This window comes from Buteo buteo, chromosome 1, assembly GCF_964188355.1.
Source record: "Buteo buteo chromosome 1, bButBut1.hap1.1, whole genome shotgun sequence".
NCBI lineage: Eukaryota > Metazoa > Chordata > Aves > Accipitriformes > Accipitridae > Buteo > Buteo buteo.
In genome coordinates, this window is record NC_134171.1 from 72,795,896 (window position 1) to 72,822,311 (window position 26,416).

Genomic DNA, 26,416 nt, shown 5'->3' on the forward strand with positions numbered 1-26,416 from the left:
ACAAGTTGCACTGCTGTGGTCTATTATGTCAATCCTCATTCACTTGTAACACTTGTTGTTGAGCAAGTACTGTTATTTGCATCTTCACCTTGTCATTATGTTTTGTTTATTGCAAAAAATTGGACTATATAATAATAGTGTTTAATTTTTTGAAGTATGATGGAATGAAATGTCCCTTAGAAGAGTAGTTTTGATATCATCATTTGAAAAGATCTAACAGCAATGGAGACACCTCCTCCATAGATCATGAGAATGGATAGAGAATAGGAACATGCTGGTATGACAAGAGGTTTAACTTCTGTGTGGGGTTATTTTAGAGAAAAGAAGAACTACATTCACCCTACAATGAAGGAATGACCAGTGCCTCTATTTTTTTCATATCTGTTTATTACAGGAAAAAAACAGCTGCTAAGCAAAACCAGATGAAAGTAAAGATTTATCCACAAAGAGTATAGAAGACCATGAAATTCCTTTTCCTTGGGCAGAACTTTATTAGAGGATGAGCTTCTTGTGGGTCTAAGGACAAAATATTTCTATAGATGTGAAAAATAAGCAGAATCACTTTTGGATTCTTGCTTGGTACTTGTGAAGGCCAGGAAGAGAGTCTTTTTCTTAGTTGCAGGCTATCCCAGACACAAGTAGGTCCCAACTGTAGGCCACCTGGGCATGGTGTTGACCGTTGTCAGAGTCAGGATGCCGTCCTGGAGGAACTACTGTGGAGCGTAATGAATTACATATTTTCTCTGCTCCTAAGAAAATAATTTCCCCCACAGCGGCCCAAATCCTGCTATCTGCTGTGTGCTTATTTTGGCTGCTGAAACAAGCCTTGCAAGCACTTTTGCTAAACTAACAAATAAATTTGCCCTGTTCCACAGAGCTGGTGTTTTCTCTAGGCTTACTTTCAGGTGCAGGTGTCAGGGAGGCTGGTACTGGGCAGTGTGCTATGGAGTGTCAAGATGCAGGGCTTTTTGATGGCACCAGTACATGGTTTTCATAGGTTGATTTTGAGTCAGAATAAGAGACAGTGCAGTAAGTTCTGTATAAACCATCATTATCACTTTCATTTTAAGATTTTAGCATGGAAGAGTAGCACATCATTGACAGAGGGTACACTGAACAGTGTACAATTGCGAAGATGAGCCAGCCTTAAAATCCTAAGTCTTATTGACCATACTGTCCAAGATCATTGAAAAAGATGAAAAATTCTGGATGTTTCATGTCACTATCCAAACTGGAAGGAACTTGATTTGCAGAAAGGTTTCAGTACTAACTCTCTAAGGGTTATGTTTAAGATTTCTCAGCTTAGACACAGAAAGAGGAAAATCCAGCCTTACTGGTGATTTTGGAAATTCTCTGTGTTTCTCTTCATGATATCACTCCCCCCCCCCCCCCCCCCCCCCCAAAAAAAAAAAACCAAAACGGATATACTCTTCTCCTATGCATGTGATTGTAGTTTAAGTATTATGAAATTTTAGTGAGAGAGGATTTCAGCTTACTGATATTTCCTTTCTGAAAGCACTGAAGGTAATAAAAGAGAAAAAGTTGATATTCCCATTTGAACTCAATTCAAGCGCCTCCAGTTACTGCACGCTACAAAGACATATTTCAGTTCACACTTGGAGTTTTCTGGATTTCTCTTCTGTGTCAGAACTTAGTCATTTCTTACAGAGTTATTTCAGTGTGCTATATGGGCTGTCCCACATCTGTAGCCAGTCCGCTAGGCTGTCCTTAGCAAAAGCCTCATTTCCTTGCTTTCTGCAGAGAAAACTGTTTATCTGCTGGACAGCCCCCTACAAGGCAGTGCAGTATTGTTAAGACATCTCCTTTTAATTTCATTTAAACCCTTTTATATCTTTTAAAATGCTAATGCTTCAAGGCACCCGCAGTTACCATTTTTCTCATTTTGAATTCCTTCAGAAGAAGAGCCTTTCTTGGTAAATGATATTTCAGTTTCCATGGTGCTCCTTATTATAAGTGGCTGCTCTTTTCATCACCAAATGGTGCAATTTTCATTCATGCCAAAATATCAATGGTAACATACAGCAGCAAATTGTTCCTTTATGATCCTTGGCATTGTGGAAACTCTCCTGCTCAAAATTAAATGTCAAGGAATTTAACAAGTATGAAAAATCTGACTCCTTTTATGCACACACACACACAGAGACACACGTTCCTCTCTCCATCCCTCTCTGCACCTAAGCGTTTGTCTTCCCTCGTTAGCATAACGAGTCATTAATATGCTACCAGCGACGCTTCCTAAAAAGTTCAGCTGCGGGGCCAAGGGGGTGGCGTTCCCTCCTGTACCCTCTGCTGGAGCTGAGCAAAGTGTTTTGTATTCAGGCTGCTTGTTCCCAGGCTCTGAACTTGAGTGGCTCATTTTGGGAATGATCGCAGCCTCGCCAGCCTGCTCCCTTGCATTACTCAAAGTGTTGCTTTGCCATTTGCCGTGCCGTAAATCAGAAACATATGTCCTCCGTATAGACAATAAAAATACATACAGATCAAGGCAGGGCATCGCTTCCACCCCAGACCCGCTGCCAGCAAATGCTCTGGTCCTGGTGGTGTGTGGGAAGGATGCTGTGACAGGCAGCACGGTTTTTACTGGGATTCCTTTTGTAACCACTGTAATCTCTTTCCCGGGCCATGACATTATTGTTATGTGGTAGCTGCTGTCTGCCAGCTTAGGTTTCCCATCTATGAGGCCTGATCCGCTCATTTCCCTCCTCAGGTTCCCTTGTTTATACTGCTAAATATTCCCTCCCAACTGCTGCCGGTGCTCTGCTGACCGCTGTCTTTGTGCTTCACGGGAAAGTGGCTGTGCGGGACAGCCACTCTGCCTGCCTGTAAGTCTTCAGGGAACCTCAGAAGACTCCGTCTTCCCTACGAAAAGTGATTCTGCGTGGGGAAGGTAGACCCTGTTTGTAAATCAGGTGCTCAGGGAATGAATAATTTTACTTTCCCAGAAGAGCCTTCTGTAAGAAATAAGACTACTTTTAATGCGCAATTACATCACACCCTTCTTTTTACATTTATTTTAAGTCTAGCAGTGAGGTACGCGTCCATATGGAGCAGTTAAGAGTAAGTTAGACCCGCTACCCCATGCTAGATAAGGCAGCTTGGAGGGAGTGCTTTCAATCATGCCTCTGCCCCACTCCCCTTCATTTCCATACCTGAGCTTGGTGCAGGCAGGTGTTTTGTTTTTACAACCCCATGTCAGGTTTGTGGTTATGGCTTCCTTGCCTCCAAGCAAGCACGGTGATTTACTATCGCTTCTCACCACAATCTACGCTACTGCAGTGCTGTAAGCACTTCCCACAAATAGGCCTCGGAAGAAAATAAAATGCTGGAACTTGTGAAAGAGCAGAGGTGCTCCCTTCATCTCCTGGTTGAGCGGGAGCTAGGCAATAAAAGTCAAATCTGAGTTTTTGCATCTCTGGTGGAAAAGGTCACAAACTTCCCAGAGTACATGAATGTTTCCCATAAATGAAATAAAGGAGGGATATCAAAACGCTGATGTTAGGTAGAAGCATGGAAGTCATTCATCAAGCCCAGGAGTGACAATATCTATGTATTTGAATCCTCTAGATTTAGACTATGCTGCTTTTAAAAGGCAAGCTTTGTGAAAGAGTGGCATGTCTGACCTAAACCACACTTCAATTGCAATACTCTAGATAAATGAGCATCTTCATCCAAGCATCTTCACTGTTATTTTAGGTTCTGAAATGCTAAATGCAGATCCTTTGCTAAAGAACCTGCTCAGCTGCGGCCCACATTTCCAGGCACCTGACTTTTCTCCAGTTAAGCCTCCCAGGCTCCCTGAGGACAAGCATGCCTGAGTTTCCAGGGCAAGCCTAGCTCCAAGCAGGGTTGGCGAGGCCTGATTATTACAATGGGAAAGAAAAGCCATCTTAGGCCCTTGGGACCTTTAGGTCCTTGGGAGGGGTGTGTCTTGGGGTCAAGTTATAGTGCAAAATAAAAGCCAGGTCTGATTATTCATATGTCTCTTGGAAACAGGCATAAACTTTGTACAAAAAGTTTGCAAATGAGGTAATGTGAAGATGTTGGATACTGGCACTTGATGGACATATGGAAATGGTTTATCAAAGAGTTGACTGAGAAGTCGCAGGGGATGAATTATATCTTATGTTTCAAGACTGTGTTCCATTTCCTTTTTTAAAGAGATATTTTTAAAAATTAAGCCCCCATTTTACTTGCATTTCATATTATTTCAGCAGCTCTGCGTACTGCCTCTTGTACTCGCTTTCTGGCTCCTAACAGCACTTGCTGTAGAAGAAACTTGCATGGCTAAGCAGAGATAGTGTGACTAATATTTAGTGTTGTAACCTCGAAAGTCCTTTGTAGATTTAGCTGTCATCTTTACTACCTGCTGTCTGGGTTTAGTTTTCTTTGGGAATAGCAGGAATGCTATCCACTCCATGTGGAAAGGTTCAGGATTCTGCCTGAACACGAGAAGTCTCTCTAGCTGGTAGTCCAAGTTGCAGAGGAATCCATTCCTCTCTTCAAAGAAAGGTGTTTCATAAAAGGCATTGGCTTGACAAGTTAGGGCTTGGGCTGTGACGCAAATGAATACAGCACCCTGGTGAGATCTGGCTTGCCAACCTGAGTGATGTGACTGTAGCCAGGTTTAAATCTCTATTAAAATAAAGCAAATCGCCTTGCAAGCATAACGATTATCCTCAGTCTTTCAGGGGCTGTTGACAGATCTGCTTCTGCTTGGGACTTCAGCTGGGAGGGTTTGCCTAGAAGGAGATGTTATGGAGAACAGTGTTCCCCTGTGCGGTTGGTATCTTTCTAGGTCTTAAATTTTAGCTAAGAGAGTGTTTATGCTAATTGATTTTTTAGGAAAGCCTGCTGAAGAGGATATTGAAAACATTTGAGAAGTTAATAAAATCTACGGCTCTTCCCAGCACACTTGTAGTGCAGTTTGACCCTTTAAAGTCAGTTGGTCATACAAGACCCCTTTTACGAACTGTGACCAATTATAATCCAAGCTAGTGAAGTTAAACACCGGGAAGCAAGCAAGTAATTAGGTACAGCAGAAGCCTTTTTCTTCTCTTGTTAGGTGATAGAAAGCAAGAAGGTTTTTAAATGCAGACCATGGCCTGATTCTTCATTCTGTTATCCCAGTGTCATGCTGCTGTGACTCTGCAGATGTCAGAGGTTCAGAACCAATGCATTGAAATGGAGAAGGGAGCCCTTTAATGCGCAGTCCAGCAGTAACACCCATGGAGCATGTGGTGGCGTAAATGAGAGCGTAGCTTAATAGCTAGTCTTTCCTTTTTTTTCATTTCTCCCCTGGAAAATCGCAATCAAAAGAAGATGAAGAGAAGTCACGTAATTTAATAGTGTTTGAGCTGCAAGCCCACAAACAGCAGCTCTGTCTGGAACATAAGGCTGGAACATACTGGGTGGCAGTGAAGGGGGAAAAGCGGTGATCTGCTGAGAAGAACCTTCGCTACAATAAACAAAACAATAATAGCTCATTGCTAAAGCCAGTCGTTGCCGAGACCCGTATTAGCATTTACAAATACATGGATTCAAGACGTTCTGTGATGATTCCCAACCCTTTTGTCTCTCTATTCCTGCCTTTGATCCTGTCCTGGGAGGTGGCCTCCTTTTAAGTTTTGCACCCTCCTTTTCTCCTAACAGATGGGCGCGATTGTAATTTTTTCACACGTTGACATGGTGAGAACCATTTGATCCTTTCAGTGTAACAGGCTGTCTTGTAGGCTGCTTTTCACATAAAAAACATGCATCAGAGATAAGGAAGTTTATGTTAAAAAATACTGCTTTCCTGTTCAAGGTTTGGGATTGCCGCAGCTCACAGAATGACCACCCGGGAATGGCAAGAAATATAGATTGGACTCTGGAATGCAGCACTTACTAAGCCAAGCCTATACCTCTTCTGGTCTTGCACTGGAGTCCTGGGAATATTAAATTACCAGCACTCTCTTGCTGCTTTCTGTATTGTATTTGGTTATTTTTTCAAGTGTCAGGTTATCTGGATAAATTTGCACTTGTGACTTCTTCTGCCAAGCTTTAGCCCTATGGACAGTGCGATGAATGATTAGATTTTTTAAGAGTTCCAAAATCTGGAAACAGTTCATTTGGAAAATTGCTTAACAGATTGCAAATGGTGAATAAATTATTGCACAAGGGAACTTTTGAAATGGATCTTGAAACTCCTGTGGTGGTAAATTTTCAACTCAAGAAATATAGCATGTACAGGCTCATGCTCATGAAAACCAAGCAAATCCTTGCCTGGAAACCATGTGAAGGAGTTAGGACTTTTCCTCTTTCCTTTTTTCTTTTTTTTTAAAATTTAAATGTAACAGAAAACATCTTTCACAATTTCTATAGCACAGTAAAGATGTGTTTTTTCTCACCTAAGTTTACCAGTAATTAGTTGATTTGTTTAGAACTTCTTATTTATGTTTCCTGGCTGGGTCCCATTGGTGCAGCTTTTTCCAGGATAGTCGGCTCAGACTAAGCATTGTAAAACCTGCATTTGCAATGGATGCAAGGAAATGATTTTGGCATGGCCTCTAAAAAACAACGAAAGTGGCGACAATGTGTTTCATACTTGTGAACTCAGCTGATTCAGTGGGGCATATTTGACTGCGTGCTGCTTGTTTCATAGAAAGTACAGCCTGCAGTGGTCACAGCTCTTAGCGCTCACTGTTTGTTGTTATAAAAGTTGTCATTAAGCTGGGATATGAGCTGTAGACTTCTGGGAATGTTCCTTGGCTGATTTATTGACATCGTTGTTCTTATTCTCAGGTTCTCGCTCTGGCTTCCTTTCTCCCCCCCCCCCCCCCCCCTTAATCTGCTCTGTGTTTTTTCTCTCAAAAATATTTGTAGGAGGTAGTGCAGTATCAGAGCAGATTATCAGAAGATGTATGATTCTGCAACACTGAAGGTCAAATCCAAAACCCAGTGGATATCCTGATTAACTGAACCCTGTGCCCTAGCTCCGGGGCCCTTTACAGGCTCTAGAAGGAGGGAATTTGCTTCCAAGTTGTATACAGCATATATATGGCAATGCATTTCGGCCCTGTATAGGCACAGGATGGACTAGCTGTATTTCTAATGCTAAATTTCTCTGTGATGGCAGACTCCTCGGTGACTCTTTTTCTGAGAAGTGCAAGGTAGATGTGCTCTTCGTTTCAACTGTTGTGATTCTTTGTTACAATTGCTTTGTATATAGGGAAGAAGGGGAAGATTTGGCTTTGAATACTAGCTAAGGTTGGGTAAATCTTAAAATGTGTGGAGATTCAGTTCAATTTTTATCAACATTCAGATGCTTAGAAGCTACCCTAATTGTCTCTCATCTGATTTTATAAAGATTTTTTAATTATATTGTCAATATTTTCCTGATTCAGGTTTCCTCAGATTTTTTTTTTTCCACCCCTTTTGATACTAATTTTCTTCAAAGTTCTGGGAGAAGAGATGAGTATTGCTTCCCCTTCTACCTGAGGAGCAGCCTGCTTGAATATCATCTTAGCAGTAATGCATGAGTCACTTCCAAATCATTGTATAGGTTTGGGGCTAACGTCAGTGCCTCAAGGTCTACTCAGAAAAACAGCTGATATGAAAAGGATTTTTCTTGATTTTGAAATCTCTTGACATTTCACTTTGAGATGAAATGCAAAAGGAAAGCACTGCCCTACAGTAACCAGTAGGCACTTCAATGCAAGCTCAAGTCCTGGGCCTGCTTTCAGTAAATAAAACATTGCAGTCTCCTGTATCTGAGCACACACAATGCTACGGTTTTTAAGCCATTGGTCATTCTGAGGTCTTTACTGGTTGGACAAGATTTCTGTCTTGGTTCTAAGATTTTTTTCCTAAGAAATGTCATGCTGAAATGGTCAAGTTTCCCATCAGAAGTTTTAGCTTCAATGAATCAAAAATCTTAAAGTGAAAAATATTTTTTTCTTGAATTTTCTGACTCCCTCTAGTCCAAAATGCTCAGCTAGCTGTGTGGCAGTTGTGAATTTGCATTATATCAGAAACATGGCTTATCGATGTGCTAACACCCTATGTTGTGTTTGATTCATAGGATGTAGAAATGAAAAGGTGAAATCTGCATCGATAGAGGCAATTTAATGGAGAATAGAACTTAGGTATGATTTTTCCTGATTTAGAGAGAAGATTTGGAAGTCTAGGAGAATATCTAAAATATAAGGAAATTGGTACAGTGATCCTCCAAGGAAAGGAGATAATCTTTATTGGTAACGGCATTACAGTTTTTATTCTAGTGCAGTGACTGTAGTTCATAGCAGAGAGTTTGATAATGGGATCCTGTTGCAAATTGGGAACTGCCTCTTAAATTGGATGGATAGAAAAGACATGATTGAAGGTCTTACTTAGTGGTTTTACATATGGTTCGTACCTGTCTGTCTGTGCTTTCAGATGATTCGAGGACCAAGTGTAAATCTGAACTGAGATGTCAGTGAGAAATGAACCGTACGGTATTACTCATCCCTGAAATCTTGAAACTGGCCTTTCATTTTTATCTAAATCTGTCACCGAAAGCAGTGGCTAATAAGCAGCACTCGGAGGAGCCGTGTGCGAACGTACGGCAGCCGCCTGAAGGCCTGCCTCTGCCAGGAGACAAAAGGATGCGCAACCTGAGCGCTCGCTTCGCTCAGAAGACGAGGACTCGGGAGCTTAGAAGTCACAGCATCCCTTGTGCTGCTCCAGGCGTGAGTTATGATCTGCGGGCTTTTTAATGAACAGTGCTTGCTGACTAGTTCTGGCTTGGTTTTGGGGTTTTATTCTTCTCCCGAGGGTTTTTTTTTTGTTGTTGTTGGTATTAGGATCCAAGGGGGTTAGTACTCTTCAGCATAACAAGACAGGACCCACAGTGCTCAGAAAATGGTCATGTTTGGAAGCATGATTTCTCCCCCCGTCCCTCTTAGTTTTGAACTGCCATTTTGTTTTAGAGGAAATTAGACTGGGATTTAAATGAGAAGCTAATACAGCAAGCAGGTGTTTGGTAAGAGTTAGAATGGATGAAGCTAGTTTGTTAAGTTTAACAATGTGGTTTCAGTCATTCAAATGGTATTTGTTAGAAGAGTACAAATTCACTATTTTTGGCTGGAAACATTTTTTTAAGGTTGGGCTAAGTGCTGATTTATCCAATAGCTTGGATTCATCTGTGATGCAGAAGATATGTTTAAAATCTCTCTTCTGAGAGGCTTTGAAACCATGTATCCCTACCTTGAATTAGATGCTAAGTAGATTGAATTCAATTTAGACCCAGGTTAGGTAAGAAGCTTAACCAAACTGGTTGCAAAATATCTGGCAACTGGCCTACAAAAACATTTTTTTGCTTTAGACATATTATCAACACGCAGTTCTGTGGTTTTTCTTGAGTCAGTAACTTTGTGGTTTTTCCAGCAATACGGCACTTGTATTCTGGGCTGTTCGCTCTGGGCCTTGCCGTTGTCTTCTCCATCAACAAGCACATCCTACAAGCTGACTGGCTCCTCTCCTTCCAGCTTCTTCACCTGAGACCGTGTGTGTGAGGTAGCAGCGGATTAATGCAGTATCATTGCGTCTACCCAGATTTGGTGCTGCAATATGGCATGATCCTCTTACCTACCTGTGTGTCTGGGTTAATGACAGTATTTGACACCATGGCTTCTAAGGTGGGCAAGATACGCAACAGTGATACTGTCCCACTTGATTTAGTCTCCGTTTAGCGTGTCTTTTCAGCTCTATACAGGTATAAAAAAGTCAAGGATTTCTCTGAGCAATAAGTACTGGTAGTGAAGAGGATCCTTAAATTCTGACCCAGCTGTGCTTCTTTGAGAAAAATATCAGAAAATAATGGATCTTTGTGTTGGTTTTCAAAACACCTTTTCCTTTGAGGTAATTGCAATAATCCTTTAGGACAGTGCTTGTGGCCTCTTCTGGGACACCAAAATTCCTCGTTCTGTCTCTCCTTCTTCCTACCTGATGGGGTGACCTCCACAGTAAAGTTCTTTAAATACGGCAACCTCTCCATCTCTTCAAAAGCAATCTCAACATAGACAGCTGGAGGGAACCGGCCATGAAACAGGAGCTCTCAGCTCTCCTCAGAGGGAGTGCACATACTGCATCTTTCCAACCTCAACTCTCAGCCTTGGTATTAAAGGACCAGACATTTGTTTCAGCTCTGAGTCTGATCTTGGTGCGATGCAGGTATCAGTGATATCTAGCAATGATATCAAGTGGAATGAGACTAGAGTAACACTTGAAGCATCTGGGTTTTGTTCCTAACTCAAACATTTGCCTGCAGTGTGGCTTCGGATGAATTCACTGTGCCTCTGTTCCTCTTTAAAATAGAAATAATTCTGCTTTTCTGCTTTGCTGACCTGGAGGACATGCTATATAAAAGTTTGGTGTTATTATTTACTTGTGTGTTATTGTTCTGTCTTTTAGCTAAGATGTCAGGGGGTTTGTACTGTTCAGTACTATTTGTGCTGTGCTAACAGTAGAAATTTGCGCTGTTCCTAGTTCTGTGTCATATTCTGCCCTCATGTATCCCTGAATAGAGAGGGAGGTAATTGGGATATGGTAAGGTGTGTGAGCAAAGAATTGCACAGAGGAGGAAAGGACAGAATTTCACATGCTAGATGGTTTGGCATCCAGGGCAAGATGTTGAACCACCTCCAGGTGGGCAGGCATGGAGTGCCAGTAGGTATGCCGGAGATGCCACTGCGATTGCTCTCCTGATACAGAGCTGGATCACCTGCATCTGTCATCTGCCTTATTGCTGGTTCAAGCACTGATACCTGCTGCCTTCCTATTGGGCTCAGCTGGAAAGTCAATATGGGTAGGCAGCTCAAATGGGCCATGCTTCTTGTATGGGAAACAAGGGGACCACAGCCTCTTGGTGTCCCCAAAGGACTCCTCCCTCAAATGGTTTCTCACCTCTTCATTATAAACCTATTTGCTTTGTCTAGATGGTTTTGTTTAGGTGTGTTATTTTTTACTGGTAGTTTCTAATTATGATATTTCGGGATCACCGAATGTGCTTTCACCATCATTAGTGGCTTCTTCTCATGTTATTTGTTTCATGTTCAGGGAATAGCAACCAGATTGCAAAATAATGAGCTACCTTGTGTATTTCAGAAACATACCCCTCGCAATATGCATTTCAATGATTATCGTCACAGTTGGCTATGTGTTAACAAACGTGGCTTATTTCACTACAATCAGTGCTGGGGAATTGCTGCTTTCAAAAGCTGTAGCAGTGGTAAGTTACAGAAGAAAAATACAAAGCTATATCCCTGCTGCAGTTGTGTTTGTTGATATATTCTTATTTCCAGGGGAAAAAATCGGGGGGACACATCCAATCAGGCTTTTCTATGGCTCCTTTTTTATACCACATACCAAATCAGCATTCCGGTGAAATTAGTCTGATTTTTGACTGATGAGTGGGATTGCACTTAAGGCCATCGATAGCATTTGTAATGTAATGTTAGACCGCGTTTATTTACCTGATATAACGAAGTCAATAGGACTTAATTTTTATAGCCAAGTACACGCTTGAAAAATTCTGTGCTAAATTGTAGGCTGAACTCCTGGGAAGCAGGAAATACAGATATTTGTGGGAGTGGGAGCTCTGAACTATTTTTAGTAGCAAGAAGCGGTAACGCTGTCTCCGCACAACGTGCGTCCCGAGTACTTGGGAAGGGGGTTGCTGTGAATACTGGAGTTCACTTGGGAAGGAGTTGCAAGACAACGTGGTTTGGAAATACTGCTTTGATTGTTCTTGCTGAATTGTGGTGATGACACTGATTTTTATGTTTATGGTATCTGACTTGCAATGAGGAAATAAAAATTTCCACTTATTTTCCAGTAGTGACACTGCTGTGGCTACTTCAATTGACGTGGCATTTAAAAATGACCAAATTCTGTAGCTCATGGAGATTTAGAAACAAAACATTTTGCCAACCTGAAAGAAAATTGTGCATGTGTCCTGTGGTGCCCCAACCTCCAATTAAGGCTCTTCTGGTAACCTAGAACAACAAAGCGTGAATGGAGGGACCGTAGCATTGGGTAGCATCAGCTAAGTAAAATGAAGGCTGTAGGAAAAAAATATTAGGTATACAGATCAGACCTCGATCCTTTCAGAATGGGTTATCTTTTTTGGAGTCATAACGGTCTAAACTACACATAAATCAGGGCCTGATTCCACCTCCACAGCATTGCCTCAACTGGCGATCTTCCATGCGCAGTCAGGAGTAAGGGTGGGAGACCTCATCTGCAGTAGCCACGGTGTCACAAAATAAGAGGTAACAAATGCACAGCACAACTTTCAGCGAGGGATGCAGAAAAGGGGTATAAAGAAAACTTACCATACTTATTAAGAATTTGTTAAATTTCTTTCATGTTTTATGAAAAATCAGTGTATGTTTCTCTCTCCTCTAACAGACCTTTGCGGAACGACTAATGGGGAACTTTTCTTTAGCTGTACCAGTATTTGTTGCACTCTCCTGCTTTGGATCTATGAATGGTGGCATTTTTGCAGTCTCCAGGTGAGCATCGCTAATATTACTGGGGGTGAAGGGCATGGGATACACACCGAAGGTAAGGAAGCAAGGGGAAGGGAGAGTAGGATTTGTTCCCTTAGCAGGAAATGAAAAACGACTGTAATGTTTACCAGGTGTGGGGCATTTTCTCACTTTGTTCCTGTTGAGTTTAGTACCTTATTTTTAAAACCTTTTGAATTATTTGGAAATGGATCCCTCTGAGCATAGCACTTAATTAATGGCTGCTTCGTTTCATGTGAAGGAGGGAAATCGGAGGGAAAATATTAACTAATTCCAAATAGCAATCATAGTGTAAGGTAAGGAGGGGACACCTTCAGAGATGACTTTGATTTCTGCATATGGGCTTCTCCTGCTAGCCTGTTCATTCAGAATACCTCAAACAAGCCTAAGAAGTGCTGCTGTGCTCTGTGACTTTTATGAGCCGCTTTGCCTAGTCACAGTAATGAGCACATTTAAAGTCTGTCCACATTTATTTCCCACCAGGATGTTCTTCGTTGCATCCCGCGAGGGTCACCTTCCGGAAATTCTCTCCATGATTCATGTCCGCAAGCACACTCCTCTGCCAGCTGTCATTGTTTTGGTAAATCATACAAACAAATGTTCCTGCACAAGAATTCATATTACAGGCTTGCTCTGGAGGATTCGAACAGAATTTGGGCACTGCTTGAGTCTCATTTATTAATGTGTACGTGGGCTTTGGGCAGGGCAGAGGACAGCAAAGAGAGGAATGAGATTTGGGAGTTGTTCTTATTCTATCATCTCCTCCTTACTATCTTGTCGGTAGCACTTGACTGCCTATCGCTGCAGCCTAATTCACGTCTTATTGCCCTTTATTTCTAAGGACCTGCTAGTGATGAGCTAGTTCCCTTTCAGAGAAACAAATTCCAGTTAAACAAACAAACAAAAAAGGGATTCATTTCACTGGAAGTGCAGCTAAACACCAGCATCTGGGAGCACCCTAAAGGCTCGTTATACCACCTTATAGTGAAAAATGCAAACAATTATGCAGTAAGATAATGGAAGGGGAACCCTCAGAAGTGCCGTGTAGTGGTGATTAAAAAATGAGAGAACGTGTGCCTGGGCAATAGTCTGTGAATTGTCTAAGGAAAAACACCAGTATTATAGTGGAAATCCTATTACTGACTTCTAAAATAGAGGCAGAGCTAAATGTTGGCCATGTGTTTGCATTGCAGACTAATTTGTATGGTAAAATGTTAGGACAAAATGTCAAAAAACCGACCTCAAACCTCAGTTTGCATAGTGCCAAGAAGATTTCCACTTGCAGTCTTCATAACCATGGGTGTTCAACCCCTCTTTTGGGACCAATGACTGTAATGTATCCGGACAGACCTCTGCGTCTCTGGGGCGTTCTAGCCACAGCAGAAGATGCGACTGCATCTATAAGTGTACGCTAGTAAGATCAGATGCTTGTACTGGAATTTAAATCAGTTTTTGCGATAGATGCCTATAAGCTCACTTCTGAAGTGCCAGCTGAAATGTTGAATTATATATGTGCACATAAAACCGTAGGCTTCCAAATTTTGAAAATTAGGCAATGTGATTATGGTGAAAAGTTTTAATGGAATTCATTTTATATAAGCATTTACTTTGCATTTTATTTCTTTGGGCTGAAGTAGTCATACCTTTCGGTCAAACTGCTTTGACTGTTTTCTGTGGAATGAAATGCATAAAATGTATTAACATATTATTTTTTTCTGAATGTCTTTTTCTGCTATTGCATCTGGTCCTGTTACACCAGTGCATTGATTTCCTTTGAAAAACTCGGTTTCTCATATGAAGATGGCTTTCATTCAGAGATTGTAATTTTTTTTCTTACCTTATTGCAACTAGAGTAGGTACAGGACATATTCTGCATCAATAGACTGCATTTTAGCATTTTCCTATTTTATTTTTCCTGCCAAGGTCTACACACTGTAAAAAAGGAAAGAACTCTTGAGGAGAAACTGAGAAAATTAACATGTTCAGTGTTTGAGGATTGTTAAATAAAAAAGCATTTTTAGGAATTAAGAAATCTGTTTATGTAATGTATGTCCCGGTATTTGATAGATGTGTGTGTAGCAGCTCCAAGAAATCATGCAGTCTGATTGTAACCCTACTTTATTTTTTTTTTCTTGATAGCTTTTCTTCACTGTCCGTGGCCCTTTGTTGCATTATCATGCTTATAACATAACTGAGACTTTAAACTTCTAGGGGCCGAGTCTATATAGAAGAAATGTCGCCCAATATAATTCAGTGGTAAAATTTCCTTTGACCTTTACAGATAAGGAGTTTGCTTAATATCCGTGTGTAAAGAATCAAGCACTTTGTAAGTCATTAGAGGTTGGGAGCCAGAGACCCATATTTGAAATATTGATTGTGCTGGTTCAAATCCATGCTGTCTTCACTGCTTTAAAAAAAAAAAAAAAAAAAAAAAAAAGAGAGAGAGAGAGAAAGAGAGGCTATGAGTCTAGATAACTAATACAAGTTAGTTTTCCTTACATAAAGATTTAGCCCAGCATTTTACTGCATCTGCAGCTGATTTGACCTGTTGCCTCGTTATAAACTTAGAGAGGCTATCACTGCCAATATCTTTCCTCTTGCTGAACAAGAAGGGCTACAGTGAAGCTGACTCCTTCCTTCATCCCTGAAAGCAAGGACTGTGTCATTGCAGGCACAGGGTGTCTCACGCAGGAAGTGTGAACTACCCCACAGAGTTGATCCAAGCGACAAATATTCTGCTTTTGTCCAGAGATTACCCTGAAATAGATCCCTATAGCCTGCACCAGTCATCTAACCCGAGGTGCGACACTAATTTATACATAAGCTTTTGCCTGCCTCACAGAAGCCTTGTGTCTCGGAACAGCTTTTTAATGAGGAAATGTATTTATTCCAGCGTCCCCTCTCCTTTTCGCTGTTCAGTAGCCACTTGAGTGACAGCTAAATGCTTCTCTCTGCTTTGAAATGTTTGCATTTGTGATGTGCAATAAGTCTACACCCTGCAAGCCCGAAAGGCATACCGCAAATACAAGCTGGGGGTGACCTGGTGTGCCCAGCCGGCACCCCGTGGGGTGTAGCTACTTCTTACCATGCCCTCTTTGCTGAGTTCTCCTGTCGCAGCCTGGGGGACTATAAGACTTCTTCCTTCCACAAGACACCTACAAACCTCTGCTTTCACATGATCACGTGTGACCAAAACGTAACTGCTCTTACCATTTGCGTCAGTGACGAGCGAGTAAAACTGCAGTGGGCTAAGGTATTTGTCGGGTCCTGCGAGAACGGTCCCCAGGATGCTCAAGCGTTTTGGTGATGCAGTGGGCCGTGTGCTTGTGTGTCTGGGTCGCAGGGGACAGATATCTATTGATCACGTGTGGCCGTATGGGACAGATATATATTGATCGAACGTGATCTCGGGGCAGCTAGGTATCGATCACACACCTGACTGCATGACAAAGGCAGGCCTGAAGTCTGTGGCCCTCAGGTGTCCCTGCAAAAAGCTGTGCTGTTTGTCCCCATGGAAAAATTTGACATCCCTGCTGTAAAATAATAGAGATCAATCCACTAAACCCCTCTTATGCTCTGAATTTCTTTTGCAGCATCCTCTCACAATGATAATGTTATTCAACGGGGATCTCTACAGCCTCCTGAATTTCCTCAGTTTTGCCAGGTGGCTTTTTATTGGACTAGTAGTTGCTGGGTTGATTTATCTCAGATATAAACGTCCTGATATGCCTCGTCCTTTCAAGGTAACCTCCGCTTTCTACTGTTTTACATGAATCCTTCTCCCTCCTATGTATTCTGTAGTCAGACAGTAAAAGGAGCATTTTTGGATGTAGAAAGCTAACCTCTTTTTTTGAGAAAAACAGGGTTAATAGAAAATAGTCTTTTGCACTCCAAGTGTTTTCCTGCAAGCTCCCCAGCGCTACCCCAGCTGCGTTCCCTGCTGAAAGATAATTCTTGCCTATTCCCTGCTGCTTGGGGGGCAGCAACTGAAGGTGCTGGGCCAAAGTGAAGGTGTTTGCTCAGTTTTGCCTGTCTGTCACATCGAGGCAGTGTGATGCAAGCTGTGTGAAAATATGTCTAGTCCTGTGTAGTCACATAGGGTTCTGACTGCAAGTATTGGGGTTACATGTGCCAACCTGATTTTCAGCCAGTCTATTTAATGTCTCCTTTGATAAGGCCTGAATAATTTTGCCACCAGAATTCATGTCAAGTGTAAGCATTAATATTAAGCATTTATTTAATTGCTTATCCAATATCAAATACACCAATTTTATGTGCAAATAAGTTGTTAGTGCTCTTATTATGATATCTGGGGCTTGCAATGGATTTGCAGACACAGTTATTGTGAACCCAGAAAGAAAATGCTAATAGCCTGGCCTATTGAACAGTAGCTGTTTTGGCCTTGGTTCTGCCATTCTTGCTTATTTTAAGTAACATCTTACAAAGTTGTCCCGTTGTGTATCCAGAAAGATAAAGTCCATCATGAAAAAAAATGGAGGAATCTATCCCTATTTATGTATTGCCAAGAAGGCTATTTTATGAAGAACTAAGAATGTGCGCTGTTGCATTCTTGTAGGTGTATCTGTAAATAAGGAGGTCAACAGCACAACCTATTTTGTTTTGATTTAAAACAAAAGCTTTGACAGTGCACAAAAGAGGAACAGTAATGCTTCAAGGCATGAAAGGAAGAGAATAATCTCCAAGGAATTCTCCAGTTCTCCGTTACACCAAACATCTCACAAGCCATGCCTGTAGGCGTTTCCTTCAGAGAGGTGCTAACATAGTGATTGTAGTGGTGTTCTTGAAAATCAAGAGAATTAATTTGATATTGTTATTTTTTGTACTTTCAATAGTGACACTAATAATGCTGTCAGTCATACAGTCAGAAAGTGCTTTTTCAACAGCTATCAGTTGCATAATGCTATCAAATATCTTTATCACTAGTCAAATTGGTGTTTAATTTGCTCTCTTCCTGCTAGATTTTGATTTTTACCTTAGGAAGAAAATCAATATGTTCTTAATAGTTTTAAAAGGTGACTTGAGCTCCTGGTTGTGTTTTAAAATGTTTTCTAATAGGTAATTATCAAAGAGGAAATCTTTACTGCGGTTAGTGCAGCTTACTTATCTACTGGGGGATTAGAGCAAGGACTTCCACAATGTAACTTATTTACAGCCCTTACATTTTAAAGGATGTAAAACTGTAGTGTTTTAGTGTGTAATTAAAAGACTTCTCTGGTACTCATTGCATAGCACTCTGTGTAGCTTGGTTTCTGCAGTCACTGACATTTTGTGTGCATGTTCTAGATACCTATATTTCTCCAGAACTATCCTGTACTACTGGGTTTTATCCAATTTACGTTTCATGGAACATTAAATGCCACAGTCATTCAATAACAAGGTCAATGTAAAGTAATGGTTCTTTGTGTGGTTATGTTTCAGGTGCCTCTATTTATTCCAGCGTTGTTTTCCTTCACCTGCCTCTTCATGGTTGCACTGTCACTTTACTCTGATCCAGTGAATACAGGGATTGGATTTGCAATAACCCTGACAGGAGTTCCTGCTTACTACCTCTTTATTGTATGGGACAAGAAGCCAAAGTGGTTCAGAAAGCTCCTAGGTAAGTCCCGGTGGGGCTTCTCTCCTTCGTGCAAACTCTGGGGATTTCTCAGGGCTCCCCATGTTGTGAAATCCTTCCAATTGATCCTCTCAGCTGCTCCGAGCTGGGGATGACAATGCAAGTTTCCTTCTGGTACATGCTATAGCATCGCTCCGCCGGTTACAGTCAATGTCCACTAACTAAGGAGATCCGTTTACAGCAAGCCTATTCTTCAGCTAGTGATTGATTTTAAATGACTGGATGCCTCTCCTCCTCTTCCCTTCTCCCCTCCCTCCCCTTCAAACATCTGATTCCTTTTAAATCACCCACTTCCAAGCCCTGGCCATTGGCCTATGCTAATAGACACGAGTATTAACACTCCTAGGAGAATCGGTTTGGAAACTTAAACACCGCAGTTGTGATGACAGGATGGGTTTGGTGCTCCCTGCTGAGACGATGTGTCTATGGACCACTGAGGAGCGTTTGGAATGGGACAGGATCAGGCAGGCTTGGTGTGGGGATATTGTCCTGAGCGGTGGCTCCCGACAAAATGATATCAAAATATACTGTGCCTGACACACCTCTGTGGAAATTGTTTCTGTGCTTCATGACAAACGACTTCTGCGTGACTTGGCTGTAGTATTTCACACCTAAAATACACTGGGAATCATTTTTATACCATTTCTGAAAGTTTCTGAAAGCATTTGTGGAAGTTCTGATGTGTTGGAGAAGGGTTATTTGGAGCATTTCAATTAGAAAGAAGTCAGTATCATTTATTACAGCTCCCCATTCTTCTCTTTTTTGTTACTCAGCTTGCTAAGTTTCCAAAACGGAAGTAATTTTCAAACCGTGAACCAAGAATGTAGGCAAAATATTTGAGGAATGATGGGTAATTTATTAAACAAATCTGAAAGAAAATTTCTTCTGCTGCAAAAGAAAAACTCAACCCATGAAAGTTTTCAACTAAAAATAGTTTATCGGTATAGGTGCCAAATCAAAAATGCATATTGTCTTCTGTGCTTCAGCCTTAAGGGATGATTTAAAATGAGCTGCTCACAATAAAAGAATGGGGGTTTTATATGTATTTTGTTATATTATTATCTTTTATGTGTATTTTCTCTCTCTCTCTATATGTTACATAGTTATGACCTATCTGCTGCAGGATCTATGAGTTTCCCTCTCAATTCATGCTGGGAAGTCCATAGACAATAGGGCATAAAGTATTTACAGAAAAAGATGTTAGTTTAAGGCTAGCACACTCTGGTCATCTTAATTTTATATCCATGAAGTTATAAATTACTTGCAATGTCCTGGGAATGGGTAGAAAGCTCCAGTGAAAATGAAAACAGTTGTATGCAGAAGCACATTCTATTAAATAGTTGTTTTTTTGTCTGTTTATAATTTCTCAGCCTTGACATTTAGGGACTAGGAAATTTTCCCTTATGAAACCCAGGAGATTTTTTGCATTTTCTGTGAAGTCTCAGAGGTTTTGGAATACAGATACTTGAATCTCTGGCCACAGGATGCCAGTGTTGAACTACATTGCTTGGGTGAGAGAAAAAATATTCTCTTTAAGGTAGACTGGCTAGATGTGAAGCTTTTTCTGCCAGCTGTGACAATGAAGGTGATTCTTCTAGCTTTTCAGATAACACAAAATTCTCCTCCTAGAAAGAAGGCCTGGTGCCTGTGTAATAATACCTATAGATGGACACGGGGTAGCGGCTCAGAGGGGAAAGCAGCAAGTGCCAGTCAGTGAGTGAAACAGCTTGTTTGCTTTGCAATTGTTATTCCCAAAATAACAACAGTAATGATGGAAAACTGATGCTTTGACAGTTTTGGGGTGGAGCAGAGTGGAGATTTACTTGTTAAATAAAAAGTTTTTTGTTTTTTTTCCATTGGAAGAAGCAATAAACCTTCTGTGTGGAGTCATTAAACTGGCATTATTTTTTGAGTGTTAAGGGAGCTCCATTGTATAGCCTGAGAGCATTTTTCAAAGGTATTGAATGAGGATAAATTCACTTAAGGTACCTCTGTGAGATACAGAAAAGTCAAGTCACTGGGCAGCTGCAAGCTTGAAACAATATGCATTAGAGGTACATAGGCATGAAAAAGTAATTCCAGACATGAGGTAAAGGACAACAGGAAAATATAGGATTGTCATTTAAAAGGTAGACTTTTGCCAGCTTAACTGGGTAACTTTCTTTGAGAAGATAACTGATTTTTCTAGACAAAGGAGAATGTGATAGATCCAATCTACTTAGACTTCGACAAAGCATTTTGTGTAGTACCACGGCGAGTCCAAGCCCGTTAGTCTGAACGTAGCACCGTGCTGACAAGGCTGTTCCCAAGCTGCTTCATCTGCGCAGCTCAGTGCACGACCAGGGTGGTGTGGGGCTCCCCTTACCCATTTGCAAAGTCACCTTGTTGGGGAACTTGACTTGTTCAGCTACTCAGATGTGCTTTGGAGATGAGAGATGACCGCTGCTCGGAAACCCTGTGTGGAACACAGGCTATTTAAGTAAAGGACGGCACTGGTGCAAAACCACATGGGTGCAGACCAGCCCCATGTGAGATTAGACTGGATATTCAGAATAAGTTTTGTAAGGATCAGAGAAGAGGGATGTTGAACAGCCAGAATGAGTAGTGGGATAAAAGATGGAGATGAATACATTTATGAGGGGAGTTTCAGGCTGGTTACAGTAGCAGAGCACTCAAATGGATTACCCAAGAAATTATCTTCAAGGCTGAACATCTTTGCTTTGCACATCTTGACTGACCTTAATGGCATTTGCATTACCCATTCTCCTTACCAAATTACTGTATTGAACAAAAGGTAACTTCACAGTTTGTGGGGTTAATAGGGTCTGCGTGGTATTTTGCAGTAAGAATAATATTTTGTTCTCTCCTTTTCCAACAAAATTTTGCTGTAGCACCAGATGTGCTGGGACAAATAATTTCCAGCTAGTACAGGCTTCATTTGACCTCTGCTTTCTTGCTTTTTGTAGAACTAATGTGAAAATGAAAAAAAAGTCAAGCCTAGCAAATCCTAAAAAGAAGATCAATGTGTAAAATGATGGGGCACCAGCATGAGAATGCTCCTATTTGGACTTCCTCGGTCGAAAACCCAACCTTAGACTCAGATTTAAAACATCTATTTCTTTACAGTGGATTGAATTGTGAGGAACTTAAAAGTCGAATCCTGCTTTCCTCATAGCCTGAGCCCATGCTGGAAAAGAGATCTGTTTCTATAACAATACGTCTTTTTCAGGGTTATTTACAAACATGAGAGGGTGATACTTGCTCACTCAGGACGTAGTGTTATACTCTCAGTTTGCTTCTCTTTGTCGAGTTTGTGGTGTTGGGATCCACAGGAAATCATCTCAGCATTTTGCTGTCACAGATTTTGTGTCCAGTCTTGCACATATGCAGTAAATTACTGCTTGCTTTCCTCACCCAAGCTTTATGTGGTGCTCGTGTAGATACCAGGTCTGTGTTTTTTATAAAAGCTTGTCCCCTGGGACCTATTTCGGGCGATTTCTCCTCTTGAAAGGGAAAATTAGGGTTTAAAGTTGCAGGGTTGGGGTGGGGGGGAGTAAGTTGTCTTTACTGTCACAGTATGTTAAGTTATCTTGTTATGAATGTGAATCTAGTCGTGTAACTCCTGGTACTACTCAAAGCAGACAATACAGAGATGCTGACTGGAGACAGATTGGAACATTTTTTTTGGGAAAATACTCCTTACACTCTCTTATCCTGAGTATATTGCAACCAAAAAAACCCAAGCAAGCACCCCAGCCCCCCCCCCCCCAAGTTGTCTGATTGCTCCTCCGCGGCTTCATCCCAGCGCAGAGCCAAACTACCCCGTGGAAATGGAAGAGTGGCAGCTGTCTCCGGCCACAGCGAGGGCAAGGTCTTGCTGCAGGTGCCTCTGTCAGGTTTGTCGAACAGGATATTAAAATCACAGCCAGCATCTCGAGATGCCCAGGCTTTCCCTCTGCTGCTGTGCCCTTTTCCACGAGCTGTTACACCATAGCTCAGCTTGACAGAAAGTCTGTTTTATTTCTTCTTCCTTTGCTCAGCCTCAAACCTGGAAGGGGTGGGATGGCAGGGGCAAAGCCGTGCTGGCTTTCTGTTGCTGGCTTTCCTCCTGCCCTTCACCCTGGCCATGCTTAGACCAGCTCCAAAGTCCCCGCTGCAGGTAGGGGAGGGAGATGGGAGGAAAATGCAGTCCCTGTTGACTCTCAGCCTCTCTGACCCCATCAGTTTATATTGTAAGGGTAACCTGGCTTTGCACTGAACCGGTGACCTCCAGAGAGAAGAGCAAAAGATGGTTGAGTCTGCCTTAGGAGAGCAGGAAAGTAGTTTCAGTTTGTATCTTCTGTGAGTTGCACTCTTTTACCCTTCTTGCTTTACACTGGTGTAAATGCCGACATGTCATTCTAGACAAGGAAAATCAGAACTTCTCTTACAACAACTTCCACTTGTTTAAAATGGGTTACTAAAAAAAAAGTGGCAAGCGAAAGGAGTGTTAAGAAAATGCTCTTTTACTATTCTATATTTATTTATGAATCAGTACCCTAAAAAGAAAACCACCAAAACCACCAGAAGGAAATAAATGTCCAGAGAAACAAAAAGGCAACGTGAAGCTGCTTTGGATGTGTGACATTCTTAGACCTGTGAAGCTTTGTAATCATTGTTTCCTTTTATTTTAATGTTTTTTTTCTTTTTTTTTTTTTGCTTAGGCAGATCTTGGCACAGCTGAATTAACTTGTTTGAACCCTTTCAGACTTTTATTTCAACATTGCAACTTCGTTAAAACTAAGCAGTTGTGCAGAGTAGTCCTGCTTTAAGATAGCCTTTAAATGCATGCAGACCTTTATTGAACAAGTTTATATGTCCATACCCTTCCGTTATTATTTTATATGCATAGCCTTGGATCAGAGGCAAAGAAAACATAGTAAAAAAGAAAAGTGAATCAGACATTTAAATGATATATGCATCTGGTATATAAGACCACTGTGAACTGTATGTGCAAGTAGGCTGTATAGCAGCTAAAATAATTTTCCTGGCTGCTTCTGCCTTCTCCATCCCCACCAAAATTTCCCATGTGTATGCTTTTATCTTTGCAGACAGGGTAACCGTAACACTGCAAATCCTCTTGGAAGTTGTCCCACCAGAGGAAGACCAGAAATCATGATCTTCATGTACAGCTTTTGGCTTGGTGTTTCATTTCAACCTGAGGAAGAGGGTAGGGATGTTTCTCCCTCTACCTAACATTCTGCAAACTGGAGGAACAAGTCACAGCTGAGATGGATACCGAGCAAGTCAGTTACCAGAACTGTATTTTATGATGTTGCAAATTTTTTTTTATTGTGGTTCGTTTATATGTAGAAAGCAAGAACTCGTGCTACGAGGGAACTCATCTCTTCACTATTTCTTTTGTTACAGTGTCATATTTTAACAAACCGTAGGTTCGTTAAACTAGGATTTTGGTTGCATTGTCACTGAAAATAGGTTTAAGCAATGTGTAAGTAATAGTCAGGTGTACTGTGAAGAATGTATCCTGCTTGCTGTCCCTGAAGAACCCAACTCTCACCAGAAAGGGCGAGATAAAGCTCTGCTGAGTTTCACTTACTATTGTTTTTCCCGTCACTCCATTTGGCAGCCCGATGTGACTTCTTTTGCCTCACTGGGAGCACCAGCACACTGATGCAGAAGCACAGCAGTTTCTTCATTCTAGAGTTTTTATACTATAGCTGATGGGAGCATCTTCTGAGAATTAGTATTTCTGCCAGTGGGCTAGGAAGATTTTAGCCTGGGGGCAGTAATTTCATACCTGTTAAAGTTTCTAGCAGTCTGGAAATGATTGCTGTTTTTACCAATGTTTCTTTGTCTACATATGTATAGGAAATACAGCAACTGAGTAATCATCTTCAAATGAGTCAAAACATTTGAATGCAACCCTCCGTTGCTGTATTAATATTTTCTCTATGGAAGCATATGGACCTGCAGCTATCAGTCAGGGAAACCTGATTTTAAAGTTTTATATCATTGTTGGTGGGCAGAAATGAGTAATAGTCACTGGTGGGAATACTGTATAGACATGGCAATAAATACAATACCTTTTTTTGAATAAGGTATAAGGCAAGCTACAACAGATTTGTTGATTGGAGTAGGGTATGCGCCTAATCTGTGGGCTTTTCATTCAAGCATACTCCAATTAACCGGGCCTTGAGACACCAAGGAAGAGGTGCTCTGCCAACGTCGTCATCTTCATGGTTGCATCTCAGCAGAAACAGAGAAAGGCCATCAAAACTTATAAAATCAAATGCAATTCATCTTCAGAATGATGTTTGAGCTGAGATTTGGCTCAAATATGAGCTGAAGTTTTGCCCTTTTTTTTAAGATAGTTGTAGATAAAGAAATTTTTTAATGCTTAGAAATTCAATTTTATATTGTTAGTTGAAGACTACTCAACCTTAAGATTAAGGTTTGTTATCACTCTGTTAAAAGAATATAATGCTTAAATATCAAATGCACTACTTTCTGAGCTGTTTGCTATCAGCAAGTCATATGTTTCATGAAAACTTTTATGGAACTAAGCAACATTAAACTTCCTAAATTGGGAGAAAAGCACAACTAGTAGCCAGACCACTACAGTAAAGGGAGACTGTGTGTTGTATATGTGTTGTATATATCCAGAATATTTACCATTTTAAGGGTGTACAGTCAAATGTCTTAAATTTATACATGTTTTTCTTTCTTGTATTTCTATGGTGGAGTTTCATAGAAGTAGGGAAATGGGAGTAACTAATTATGTAGAAGAACAGTAATTTAAGACACAAAACATTTTGCAAACAATTTTTTCTTTAAATGTTTTCTCTTTACATTAACTTAAAGTATTATTTGAAACTCTTTTAGGCAAACATTTTGAGAGAGATTTTTTATGTTGACAGTGCATGTGTTTAATTACTATTTACATTTGGGTCAGAATTCTACTTTTGGGGCCATCTCCTGCCATCCCAGGTCACCAGGGTTTGGCCCGTGTCATCGTGGAGCATCTTCAGAGTACACAAACTGCATTTCTCTCTGATAAAAATAAACTGCCTGATGCCCTCCAGGAGAGCACCTAACATACTCCTCCGCTAATGGATGCTGAGTGCGTGGGATCCCACCAGAGCTAGTCCAAAGCAAAACCTCCTGAACATGTGGATGCCTGGTTTTCAGCACCAACTGTTTCATTCCATGTATTCACTCCTATTGTGCCACGTTACTTGAAAGTTTAAATGTGGGCAGTGTTAACTTGTACAAATAAATGGGCTCTGTAAATATAATTGAATGTTGCTTTATTTTCCCGTCATGGACTATGAAGTTTAGAAATGTTTCTGAAGCCTGATTCCATGACCACATTTTACTAAGCTTATTTAATGTAAGGGGTTAATTTGTCCCAAGGGAAATCCTATGACTCTTTGATTGTGAAGTTGTATATTTTAGGAAGAAAAAAATTACCTGCAAAATCAAAACCTATTTTTTTTTTTTTTGAAAATACAGGGGAATTCTAATTTTAGGTTCAGTTTCTTTAGCACATACAATCACAACACAAAATATTGTAATTGGGTTTCCACTGCATTATAAAAGTCAGTATTAAGGACTTTTATTACGCCTGGAAGTGAAGCATGTCCCCACATATGGAGGAAAAACACTTTACAAATATTTTTTTAAAGCATCGAGGGTTTTTTTGAGACTTTTTAAAGTATTGTCTTCAGAGTCGTAAAGGAAATTCTTCTAAAATAAAGAATAAACTTTATATGTAACTTTTCTTATTGGAGCCTGAGGTGGTCAGGCCAATGACCACCAAAGACTACTTCTATGGCAAACTTTAGCAATCCTTAATTTTTTTATTCGTTTTTCTCCTTGCCCTTTGCACTTTTATGAACTGGACTCTGTCAAAACATCTCTGTCCTTTTGTTTAGGTGGGTGCTGCTGTTTTTCATCTTTGAATTTGTTGCCCTTCTGGGGTATAGGCAGCAGTGTCACCGAAAAGGCAATAGAAATGAACATTTTATGTGAATAGCAAATACTGTCGAGGTTTAATATAACACCTTGTAGAGACACAGTTCAGCGTCCGAAGCCTCCGAAGATGCTGACTTATCTTTGCAACTCCTGATCTGGACTGCTGTGTGGCCTAAGGCATGATTTTATCAGAGGGGCACGTTTTGATTTCTGAAGCCAGCTCCCAGCTCTGCATGGGCAG

General features: G+C 40.9%; 1 protein-coding gene across 1 annotated transcript in view; it reads left to right on the top strand.

Moving 5' to 3' along the window:
- SLC7A11 (solute carrier family 7 member 11) overlaps positions 1 to 25,503 on the top strand; it is a 61,742-nt gene extending 36,239 nt beyond the window's left edge. The window contains exons 7-12 of the mRNA XM_075036384.1: positions 11,143 to 11,266; positions 12,448 to 12,551; positions 13,050 to 13,146; positions 16,160 to 16,309; positions 18,006 to 18,183; positions 23,292 to 25,503. Of these exons, the coding sequence (XP_074892485.1) occupies positions 11,143 to 11,266; positions 12,448 to 12,551; positions 13,050 to 13,146; positions 16,160 to 16,309; positions 18,006 to 18,183; positions 23,292 to 23,359 (721 nt within the window). The 3' untranslated portion in view covers positions 23,360 to 25,503. The remainder of the gene's footprint in view (positions 1 to 11,142; positions 11,267 to 12,447; positions 12,552 to 13,049; positions 13,147 to 16,159; positions 16,310 to 18,005; positions 18,184 to 23,291) is intronic.
- Positions 25,504 to 26,416: the final 913 nt, after the last annotated feature.